The sequence below is a fragment of the Astatotilapia calliptera genome, chromosome 18 (genome assembly GCF_964374335.1).
Source record: "Astatotilapia calliptera chromosome 18, fAstCal68.1, whole genome shotgun sequence".
In the NCBI taxonomy this organism is placed as follows: domain Eukaryota; kingdom Metazoa; phylum Chordata; class Actinopteri; order Cichliformes; family Cichlidae; genus Astatotilapia; species Astatotilapia calliptera.
In genome coordinates this window covers 2,488,156-2,500,724 of record NC_137439.1, presented here as the reverse complement: position 1 = coordinate 2,500,724, position 12,569 = coordinate 2,488,156, and the positions used below count along the sequence as shown (strand labels likewise).

Genomic DNA, 12,569 nt, shown 5'->3' with positions numbered 1-12,569 from the left:
TTCATCAGAATCAAGTCTTTATTTTTACATAAAACAACTACACTGTTACGGTAGGTTTCAAGCATCAACCCACATGAATGGCACAGCTGCATGATCCTGGAGTGAAGCCAAGAGGCACCATTACTTTTTCTGTAACGTTTAAAGAGGAAAAGATTTTGAATGTTTGAAACCCGAAACTGAATAACTGGTTCAAACACAGATGTGCTGGACTGCTCTGCTCACTGAAAACGTCATTATTTTCTCCAAGCGCTAGATGATGTTTTTTTAAACCTGTGCTGAATCTGTACAGAACGAGTTTGTGATTGTAAGAATAAAACTCACATATTCACTATACAAGGACCCAGAACTGAGAAAGAATATATCTTTGCATTTGGATTGGTGGAAAAGGGAACAAGCCACCTTCTTGTTATACAAAGTGCAACAAATGTCATGTAAAGAAAAAAACCTTTCCTCTTGTGTTATCAGTCAAGAAGAAAAATATACATTCCTTAAAAAAAACCAAGCAGCTCTTTACTATAATGATCATAGCACACGTATGTTCCCCGTCTTTCTGCAGGGTTTTGATAGTTTGCATACCTGACTGAGAAAAAAAACAAAACCTTATACAAAAGAAAGAAGACTCCATATGAAACATTTACACTTTAAAAAAACGACTGTTTTAATATTTGCATATCTATTTTATACTTTCAGGTGGTTATATTTAAGAAGGGTATAAATGATAAACATTTCTCCAAACCACCAGGCATGTCCCAGCATGACCCAGGATACGTTGGAGAGATTATCTCTTTCGGCTGGCCTGGGAACGCCTTGGTGTTCCTCCGGACAAGCTGGAGGAGGTGACTGGAGAGAGGGAGGTCTGGGCTTCTCTGCTTAAGCTGCTGCCCCTGCGACTCGGCCCCGAATAGGAGGAAGAAGATGGATGGATTTTAGCAGCCACAACTTAATTTATATGTCTGCCTGCTCATGTGGGGAAATCTGAGTGTGAAAGATGCCAATCAGAAAGCAGTCAGCATGTGTGCAGTTGGTGGACGCTCCCTTGTTTGTGAGCATCATCAGCAGAGAGAGTCCACAGCAGTACACCAGACTCTTCACTATCAGCACTGTGTACAGCAGGCAGAGCAGCTTCACCCTGCACTGAGACTGGAGAACATAAGAGAGGAGCTCTGAAACAGAAAAGCAATAAAATGCTTTAAGAAATATCAGCCCTCAGATTTGAAAATGTCAAATTTACAAAGCTACATCAATGACGTCCTGTCGCCAAATCTTTTTACCTTGTTGTGTTTGGGCCTCCACTGTGCCCCCCTGATGTCTCACATGACAGCTGTATATGTATGTGAAGGGATCATCCCGATTAACCACTAAAATGGAGGCGCTGCGTCCCGCCTCTCTGAGCTCCAGCTGCTCTCCCTCAGCAGGGGGCAGCTCCTCCGCTTCTCCGCCGTTCTTCTTCTGTCTTTTCCAGGAGAACTGGACCAGAGGAGGAAACATGGCTGAGGCCACACACAGCAGGGAGCTGTTCCCCTCCAGGTGGGCTCTGGATGCTGCTGGGTACACGCTCACCACGGGCTTCACTACCTGCTCATCTGAAGTTTGACAGCAGCAACAAGCAGCACAGACACACATTCACACAGTCAGCAGCAGCTTCCAGCACTGCACTGCATTCAGTCTGATCCTGGAAACTACATGGACTCTGATCACTAAACTACTCATCAGCACAAAGTTCACTACATACACTGGATTCAGTCTGATCTGGAAACTACATGGAAAAACATCACATGGAAACTGAAAAACACTTTTAAAAACAGAAATACAGTTAAATGGCAACTGTGTTTGCTCGCTTTTTTTTTGTTTTTTTGAGATTTCTATAAAGTACCAGTTTGCGGAAAAACATAATTACAATTAAATTGAATGAATTCAATAAGATTTTTACATATTTAAATAACATATTTATCTTCACATAAAATTACAGGATTATGCTCAGCACTGTACTTATCTAAAGATATAAAGACAAGAATGTCTTGTAATGCTTCAGCCTTCATTCAAGTTTCATTTTGCCTCTTACCTGTATTTATTTTATTTAATTTTAATAACTGTACACTCTGTTTTTGGTAACTATTGTCCATGATGTAAATAAGTTTTAAAAAAAAAAGTGCTGTTTGTTTGTATTTGTGTTTTTCTGGCTGCTGTTACAACCAAATTTCCCCTTGTGGGACAAATAAAGGATGTTAGTATATAGCCTTAACTTTATCCCCCGTTTATGTTTTGCTTTCAGAGGAAAAATAAACACAAAGAAAACATTTTCATAAAAGAACACAGCACACGTGCATCTGTATTATCTGCATCACGGGTTATATAAATGTTCTTTACAACAATGTATCCTACTAGAAAATGTTTATTATAGTTTACAACAGACATTTTGATCAATATATATTTCAGTCTCATTCCAAGAAAAAAGTGTAAATAACTATTTTAAACATTTTGTTTCAACTTTAAAAGTTAAACACTTTATTCCATGTTTGGGAAATTCTTTGTTATAGCAGCCGACATGAAATAATCCACTATGGTCACATGATTAACAATAAACAATCTGAAGAGGAAGTTTTAAATTGTGCGCTATGTCACTCTCATTAAACCCGTTTGCATATTCTACAAAAGCTTTTCATTATTAGATTAACTTTTCTCATGTACTTTTCATTTACTATACATCCAACATGCGTGCCAATATGAATTACTTTGTGCCAATCCAATTTTCTATCAAATGTATAAAATTATAGTAATTAGCATATGCAAATTACTTTTAACATTCTTTAAAATTTTGAGACTATATATGCACAATTATATTTAACCTTTAAAAAATGCTCTTAAGAACAAAGACGCTGTGGAGATTCTGAGTAAATAAGCTGAATTTTATAGATCAGGATATTCACTGTGTAGCTAAGATTGGACTTTTAGGACTCAATTTCCTGCAACACTGAATTAATTTTATTTTCTTCTTAATTCTCGATTACTTACAGAAGAACAGAAAGTATTTGAGGAAAATAAATGTTTGATCTTACCTGTTACATACAGTTTAGTTCCAGAGCCGAAGATGTCGTAATCATAGCCTCCTTCCACAGTGAGAAACACTCATACAAAAACCTGCCTGCTGTTCAATGATCAGCTGAGATGGAAGAGTCCAGATGATGCCAGAATGCCATTTTTCCATCCATCCACTTTCTTGTTTTTCATGACAGCTAGGATAGGTAAATTTTTTTCAATCTAATATTTATATCAACACGTCTCTTCTCCTGTTTTTAGCCATAACCAGGGATGCACTGGTTGTAAGTAAGTCCTCCTACTAGGATTAAAAACCTGGCACTATTGATCATGTGCCTTATCACATGAGCCAAGGTTTCATGTGAAACTACCTTGCCATGCGATCAAGTGATGCAAGATTTGAGTGGATGTTAAGGTGCCTGGGACAGGATCTCAAAACTGTACTGTAGGTGGCAGACTGTTGATGTTGTTGGCCACCGCCTGTGTTCAAGGATGGTCATTCACAATGGACATAGATGGTTTATTTCACTCTTTCTGCCTTCTGTGTCCAAAATGTGAACATTGGTATCCTTGAAATGCGACCTTTGTCCTTTAGATGCAGATGGACTGCTGAGTCTTGTCCTGTAGGGGTGGCTCTTCTATCGTCGTCAAAGTAAACTTTATTGTCTCTCTGCTATATACAGTACAGTATATAGAGAGACGAGACGATGAGGCTCCAGTTACAGCAGTGCAAAAGAACAACAATAAATATAGGAAGAGTAAGAATAAATATACACTTTACACTGAACACCGGTAGAGAGTTCAGGAGTCTGATGGCTGGCGGGAAAAAGCTGTCTCACAGTCTGGAGGATCTGGCCCCGATGCTGGGGTAGCATCTGCCGGACGGGAGGAGGGAGAAAAGCCCATGTGAGGGGTGTGAGGGGTCAAGCACGATGCTGAAGGCCTTGCTGATGCAGCGCTTATGGAAGGTGTAGTCGAGAGAGAGATGTTCTGATGATCATAGCAGCTGATGTGACGATCTGATGTAGCTGGCTGAGGTTGCCAACTTTTCAGTTTCTAAACCACACGGGGATGCAGGTGGTCAGAACACTCTCTATGGTGCCCCTGTAGAACATGGTGAGCGTGGGACAAGGATGGTTGGCCCGCCTTAGGCATCTCAGGAAGGGGAGGCACTACTGGGCCTTTTTGGTGATGGAGGCGGTGTTGATGGTCCAGGTAAGGTCGTCTGAGATGTGAACTCACAGGAACTTGGTGCTATTAACAGTCTCTACCGTGGAACCGTGGATGCTGAGTGGTGTATGGGTGGAGCCAGTCTTCCTGAAGTCGACAGTCATCTCCTTGGTTTTGTCCACATTCAGTGACAGGTTGCTCTCACTGCACCAGAACGCCAGCTGCTGAACCTCATCTCTGTACGCTGACTCGTCGTTGCTGCTGATGAGTCCAACCATGTTTGTGTCGTCAGCGAACTTGATGATGTGGTTAGAGCTGTGCAGGGCAGGGAAGTCGTGTTTCAGGAGGGTGAACAACAGTGGGCTGAGAACACGGCCCTGAGGAGCTCCTGGGCTCAGCCTGATGATGCGGGAGATGTTGCAAACAATTCGGACGGACTGAGGCCTCTCTGACATGAAATCCATGTGCCATCCGTTCATGAAGTGGCTGTTTGGTTTCTCCAATGTAGAGGTCTGAGCATTCCTCGCTACACTGTACAGCAAACACCACGTTGTTAAGTTTGTGTTTGGGAGTTTTGTCTTTGGGATGAACCAGTTTCTGTCTGAGTGTATGGCTGGGTCGGCAGTAAACTGGGATGTCATGCTGGGAGAAGACTCTCCTGAGTTTCGCTGATAAACCGTTTCCATAAGGAGTGAAAAACTCAGGAGTCTTCTACGAGTACGACATCCCAGTGCACTTCAAACTTAAAGAAGTCCAGTCACTTTTCTTCCCAAGCTCCCTAGATAAATTACTATAAAGGCCCCCAAATAATGAATATTTCTGAAAATGTGATTTTTCAGCTTTGGCTAAAACAACATGTTCAGTACTATATTAAGGTTTGCATTATATTTATTTGGGCGATCGTGGCTCAAAAGTTGGGAGTTCGCCTTGTAATCGGAAGGATGCCGATTTGAGCCCCGGCTCGGACAGTCTCGGTCGTTGTGTCCTTGGGCAAGACACTTCACCCGTTGCCTACTGGTGGTGGTCAGAGGGTGACGCCAGCGTTCAGCAGCCTCGCCTCTGTCAGTGCGCCCCAGGGCTCCCCACAATGTAGCTTGTTCCATCACACCAGTGTGTGAATGGGTGGATGACTCAATGTGTAAAGCGCTTTGGGGTCCTTAGGGACTAGTAAAGCGCTATACAAATACAGGCCATTTACTGTTTATTATATTGAGTTACTGTATGACTTCAGAGGCACAACTTAGAAAATAAGAATGTTAATTTAAGAGAAATCCAAGAATTTACTTACGAATCAAAAATGTGAACAAATCTACTTTAGGCGATAACACTTAACACTTCGTGTCAGACACGCTGGGAGGGAGTGAACGCTGGTGCGTTTTAGCTGCCGCTGCTCTCTTTCTATACTTATTGCTTAGTATAGTTGCACAAGTTTGTTTTACTCTATGAACCTGTATTGTCTGCCAGGTAAAGTGTTTCTCTGCGTTACCTGTTCGGCCATATTTACTGTCAGCTATTAGCTTCAGCTGTTAGCCGCTGGGCTGTTTTTGGACAGCTGGCTTTCAGACATTATAACATCATGACTGTTAAGGTCCTCCAGATCTCCAGACTTCAGACTCTTGCTCTACTTTTAAATCATGTCTTAAAACCCATCTATTCAGAATTGCATATTCTTCATCATGACTGTCTTAGTCTATTTTTACCTTTTTTAGCCTTTATGCTTTTTTTTTAATTTTTTGTTTACCTTATGTTTTTATTTTGTTGCACTGATGTAAGGTGACCTTGAGGACCTTTAAAGATGCCGATAAATAAAGTGTAAGCAATGAGCTCAATTCTGTCAGATCCACAGAACATCTACCATCACTTCAATATGACAAGCAATCATGGGGAAGCAAAAGCTTCATTACCAAGTGCTGCCTGTGATGTGTTTTTAAACTTGTCTTTGATCTCCCCTGAGTATCTCTTTTTATCCTACTTCAGACAATCTCACTTTTAGTACTGCCGGACAGTAGCACAGTTCTATTCTCAGTCTTTTTTCTAGATCCTTCTCCACAGCTCACACATTCTCCATTTCTTGTCTACATCCTTGTTCTTTTCTTGCAGTTTATCCACAGACTGCATTGCAGTCAAGGAACCTAGTAGAAGAAAACAGAAGACCTGAAATTATTCATCGTATCAGCTTTGCTCATTAAAAGCAGAAGTCCCTACATGGGCCACTACTACTATCTCTAAACATTTCTGCCCTATCAGTAATCTCTACATCAGTTTTCAGGCTGAATTTAATCAAATTTAGTTAAATCTTTATGGTTCGTGTTTGTCTTAGGTAAACAGTGCATAATGGTGTATGATAACCCATGTTTTTGCTCCAAAAACGTGTGGTGTAAAACCTAAAAGTACAAAAAGAAGTTCTCCCAGCTCCACGGCCCATTGGTTGCCGCTTTGTAATATTCTAGGAGTTCAGTATTTGTTGAAGACATCTGAGAGGGAATCTTGGGCCTCAGTCAATACAGGCCCCCACCATACTAAGAAAATTGAATATGAAAAGTACCTAAGGGTTAAGATGCAAACACACATTCATCCATCCGTTTATTTTCCTCTGCTTTAACCGGGGCCAGGTTGTGGGGGCAGCAGCCCAAGCAGAGAAGCCCAGACCTTCCTCTCCCCAGCCACCTCCTCCAGCTTATCCAGGGGAACACCCAGGCGTTCCCAGTCCAGCTGAGAGATATAATCTTTCCAACATGTCCTGGGTCTGCCCCAGGACCTCCTCCCGGTGGGACAGGCCCAGAACACCTCACCCAAGAGGAGCCCAGGAGGCATCCTTGTCAGATCCCCGAAACACCTCAGCTGGCTCCTTTCGATGTGGAAGAGCAGCGGCTCTACTCTGAGCCCCACCCAAATGGCTGAACCTCTCGCCCTATCTCTAAGGGAGATGCCATTCAACCTTCGGAGGAAGCTAATTTCCACCGCTTGTATCCGCGATCTCCTTCTTTTAGCCACTACCCACAGCTCGTAACCATAGGTGAGGGCAGGGATGTAGATCGGCCAGTAAATTGAGAGCTTTGCTCTCAATCAATCAGTTTTGCCAACACACATTCCTTTCCCTATTTAGTAACACAACCAACTTGTAGCTCTAATTGAAAAAGATACGTAAGATTGTAATAGCTGCTTGAAACAACAGCAACAACAAAGAAACGGCTTTCCATTTCTGGAGCAGGACAGCCTCAGTATGGTTGTGATTGTGAAGAAATACATACACCTGGGCTGTGGTTTACTGCTCTCTTCCTGTCACAAACTCTGATTGACATCTCTGTATGCTTTGGTTTTTGCTCAGGCTGCAGGCATCATTTCTCACTGTGGGGTGCGTCCTTCCAACAGGCACAGTAATAAGTGGCCGAATGCTCAAGTTTAACTTTCTCTATCTTCAACTGGTATCTGTTCTGTTTAATCTCAACTGAAAAATCATCTTTCTGGGAATGATTAGAACTTGACTCAACTCTACCATCATCAGTATCCACGACAAGAACTAGCCTAAATGGTTCAGTATCTTTCTTCTGGTACCAGATCAAACCAGTATAGTCACATTCATCATCTCCACAGCTGAAGGAGACACTTTCTCCAACTCTCCTGGTCAATGTTAAATCCTCCTGAATCATCTGTGCTGCCATGGTAACCAGTGCTGTAGAGACACAGACAGATAGATGAAGGTTAGTGTGACAGTGTTTGTTACAGGTTGACTTTGTTGGCTCCTGACTGGAAACACTCACCTGAACACAGACAGCACAGAGCAGCAGCTGGGAGGAAAAGCATTTTGTGCAGTGGTGTTTCCTCTGGTGAACCTGGGGAGAAGTGGCGCTCTGATGCAGCTGAGGCCAAACAAGGATGAGCTGTGAGATCAGACGGGTCTTCCCCCTCCGCTGATATGCAGCAGTTCTTCAAAGCTCCCATCAGCCCCTGCAGTCCACAGAGGAACGTACCGCTCCTGACTGACAGCTCAGCCAAAGCTGCTGTGGTTTGATCATCTTGTGTTGAATACCACAGCATGTAAACACCATCTGGGTGGCATAATTTACAAACATTTAGGTATTTACTAAAACACGAACTTGATTTTTTTTTTAATTATTACAGACCTAAAATGCTCTACTGCATCTTTTTTAATTGCGCTCAAAACTCTGTAACCAAATAAAATTCTGCTCCTCTCCACATTCCTGATTAAGCTCGATTTTTGTCTAACAACTCTCTGTAATTCCCGTGTTATACCACAGGATGATATTTCTTTGTGTTTGCTAATTTATTTAAACCACGCTTCAATTACTTGTATAACTCTACACTCATGACACCCAAAAAAGAAATCAAATCTGAATAAAGACACGATTTATCATCAAGAACTTCACATTTATGTTTATATCCACATTTACATGTTCACACATACATGCCTCACTCCTCTGACTTTAAAATCTTATTAGAAAATGACTTCCATCCTCTGCACACTCTGTATCAACGAAGTGTTGCAGTTCAGTGAAGGCGAACAGCTGATTAAAGTCAGGAATAAGAATCCTTTTTATTGTGCTGTGGTGCATCATCAGCCTTTAACGGACACACAGCGTATAGTTGGGGATTTTAACATTCACATAGCCGATGACTCTGACCACTTTGGTTTTATCAACATCATAGATTGTTTTCATTTAACCAGCCATGTGTCACATACCAAAGGAGACACTGGCACCTGATTTTACATTGGGTTTAAGTGCAGTTAAAGCCACTTGGCAACACATGTGTTACAGAATTGTGAATTAATATGATTGTCATTGTGCAAGATGATTAGATCTTTAACAAGACCTAACAACAAGAACCCACAAACATAGAATAAAAAAATTAAAAATAAATAAATAAAAAGCTCACTTACCGTTTGTAGATATAGAGCCCAAAACGGTGGTAGCTGTAGCTGTTGGTAGACCGAGAAATATACCAGTCGGAAGGTTCATGGTTCAATCACTGGCTGTTCCAGGATATTTGTCATGCCCAATATCCTCGATATCTGAGCTCTCCGATGCGTATATCTGAATATAATTATGTGTGATTTTAGATAGAAAGCTCTTAAGTAGAAAAAAGTGCTTGGGTGAATGAAGCATGTTTTATAAAGAGCTTTGAGTGCTCAGGTCGAGTAGAACAGGGCTATAAGGGAACCAGTCAATTTACCAAAAATCATATTTGAATGAAAGGTGGACAAACAAAAACAAATATGAACAGTAATGCTGAATAAAATAATCAAACTTTACACGGCAGCTACATTTTCAAAAAAAACAGCAGTTGGCATGGCAACAAAATGAAGGCAGACTCACAGCTTGGCTCAGAAAGCTCAACATTAAACAAATTAAACAAGCACTTTTTAAAGCTTAAATTACACCAAACAATTGACGGACAACACACATCTGCATTAATCATTTCCGAAACCCTGGAGAACAGCAAGAAGAATTTATATGCTCTCCAGGAATACAGTGACTGGTGTTTCAACACTAGTCATTAAGAAGGCCTGAGTTCCTCTTCCCCAGCCAAGAACAAGATGCTGTCTTCTAGGAGAAGTCACCCAGCATCTCCCCCAGAACAACACCACCGACTAAGGAATTTGCCAACATCCAGAGGCTCACTCACTAAGGGACTTTGTCAAGTCTCTAACTGAGAATGTGACCCAGCTCAATGAAGGGAGCCGAAAGAAACAGACTTTAGTATACACGACCAGTTCCCCAAAGAGGTCCTGGAGCGATGCAAGCTCCTGTTCCCAGTCCAACACAGCTTCGTGCTGTTAACCCCATAGACCAGCTCTACAGACAAATTACAGTAGATAACATGGACGACGCGACAGCTCCCCAAAAATGAAGCCAAAACGTCTCTATCGCCCCCTGGTGTCTGGCTGCAGTATAGGTCATAAACCCCGCCTCCTCCATGTTAGCGGATGGGACTGGGGTCAGACTAAAATTAATTAATTCTCCTCAGATAAATTTTTCCAAAGTTTCTTTCTTTTGTTTTCAATAGTTCTCATCACGCTGATTGATGTCCGAGGGGTCTCCTCTCCCATGAGTTTGATTCTACTTCCTACCGCCATTGTGTTAAATTGGGGTGAAACGTCATCATGACAGCTTTGACTGGCAGCTGCAGTCACGGAGAAACTTGCGTATCTCTGTTCGGGAATAGCAGATAGAGCGTAGGCTCTGCGAGGAGGGCCAGCGTTTACGCTACGAAAACACGACCGAGTGTTTTAACCTGACAGCCTGAGGTGTTCTTCAGTAAACTGGACAGAAGGACCCGAGGCCCCGGTAGTGATGTGCGATACCACTGATTTTCTTTCCGATCCGATACCAAGTAATATTCAGGGTGGTATCGACGATACTGATCCGATACCGATACTTTGTACAAAAACTTATTTTATTTATTGTATCTCAAATTATAGCATCATAATGATTACAGGACATCAGAGTACTTGTCCTTATCACTTAGTAATGCAGAGTTCATCATATAGAAAAAAAAACTGAAGTTGTGCCTATTTGAACACCTTGCCCGCCTGCAGCACTAAAGGACTCAGTGAGAGCACCTGTCCCTGTCCTCCTCTTCAGTTCGCCTCAACATAGGCTCATCATATTCTGTGATATGATTTACTCTGAGGTGTTTGACATGGTTAGTGATGTTGCCACAACCATACATGTCAACCCTCCTGATTTTTCCAGGAGAATACCGAATTTCAGTGCCCCTCCTGAAAATCTCCCGGAGCCACCATTCTCCCGAATTTCTCCCGATTGTCCACCCGGACAACAAAATAGAAAAACTATCGCAGAATTCATAGCGCGGCCCAGCCAATTCTGGTTTCCAACAACGGCGGCAGCGACTTAGTTTTAATATCACTCTTATTTCTCTTTCTGGGTCGCAAAAAACCTTTTAACATATTTTCAGGTGAGAATGTAGCTGTGTGAACTTCAAACATCTGAGCCGACACATCGTCTTCAAACCCCCGCGGGCTTTCACTACTCAGGTTAAACATGATATATAAGTCACTCTGATAACTTAAGAATGTTATTGTTTGGCTTTTTCAGTGTTTTATTTGTTGTGAGAATCGATTCTAGAACATAAATTTATTTATGAGTGACTCATGTATGTATATATATGTATATATTGTACTATTCTTAGTTAGCGTATTGTCTGTCTTGTCTTAATGTTGGTTTATAATGGAGCACTGTGACAAAAAATAACAAAAAATAATTCCCCCAGGGATCAATAAAGTATTCTGATTCTGATTAAATGATTGGTATCAGAGGAATCGATATTTCAGGATCGATCCGCACATTACTATTTTTCGGTAAGTTAAATGTGTTTGTAAACTAATCCATAACTACCTAAGCTAAGTCCTGAGACCTAGCTAGCTAAGATGAGCACTCGGCTGTCGGGGAAACTTGTTTTGTAAAGTTAGTTTAGCTAATCTGTGCAGGTGAATGGATTTACCCTGACAAAAGTGCTCAGTCACTAATTATCATTACTGTACTTTTATCACAAGTATTATACTGTAAATGCAACAGGCTGCATCCTGCTTCAGCTCATGTGCAGAGCTGAATATTAAACATGTGCAAACAACAGCATGTTTTCAGTCTCCACATGATTTAAGAGATAAACTTTATATTTGAGTTTGTGATGGTTCTGTTCTCTTTGTGATTACAGGAGCTGCCCTCAGATTCAGACCTCAGCACCACCAGTGACAGCAGACAGATCATCCAACATGTTCACATGTTAACTGCAAAATGAACTGATGGAAACAGTGCAAAGGTTAAAGTACCACACGTGCTGTAGTGAAAGCTGCAGCTGTTTTATTGATAAAGTTAAAGACAAAAAAACAAAAGGATTACTCACCCCTGTAACTGTGTCACTATAGATCAGCATTAACAGGACCTCAGTTTGGTGTTTCAGAGAGCTGCTGATCTCAGACCTGCACAGCTTCTGTTTTAAACGCTTGATGTACTCAGCTACATGAAGAGCACGTTTGAGTTTCTCTGACACAATTAAATAAAACCTGGTGAAGGTCAAAGGTCGTCACTTGTATGGTGAACTACAAACTTGTCATCTGGAATTCCTTCAGTGTTTTGCAGATAGTGTTATTTACCATGAAGTGATTCAGAGTTATTCATACCAGAGTAACCAGAGAGGTTTTTAAATATATAACTTTCTTATAACAGCTTATTCTGCTGTTGACTTTGTCGTTTATTGGACTGGATGAAGTCTGACGAGACAAAACACGTTTGCCTTTGGCAAATAAACAGCATTTTTGGCAAGTCAGCCAACAACTACATTGGCTACCATCCCATGGCAGGTTTGACCAAGCTGGTGAC

General features: G+C 41.6%; 1 protein-coding gene across 1 annotated transcript in view; it reads right to left on the bottom strand.

The window, feature by feature from the left end:
• The window catches only part of LOC113010309 (uncharacterized), a 29,320-nt gene continuing 16,751 nt past the window's right edge, over positions 1-12,569 (bottom strand). The window contains exons 2-6 of the mRNA XM_080292943.1: positions 7,968-8,066; positions 7,556-7,879; positions 3,057-3,104; positions 1,272-1,583; positions 1-1,163 (exon numbers count right to left, since the gene is read on the bottom strand). Of these exons, the coding sequence (XP_080149069.1) occupies positions 946-1,163; positions 1,272-1,583; positions 3,057-3,104; positions 7,556-7,879; positions 7,968-8,066 (1,001 nt within the window). The 3' untranslated portion in view covers positions 1-945. The remainder of the gene's footprint in view (positions 1,164-1,271; positions 1,584-3,056; positions 3,105-7,555; positions 7,880-7,967; positions 8,067-12,569) is intronic.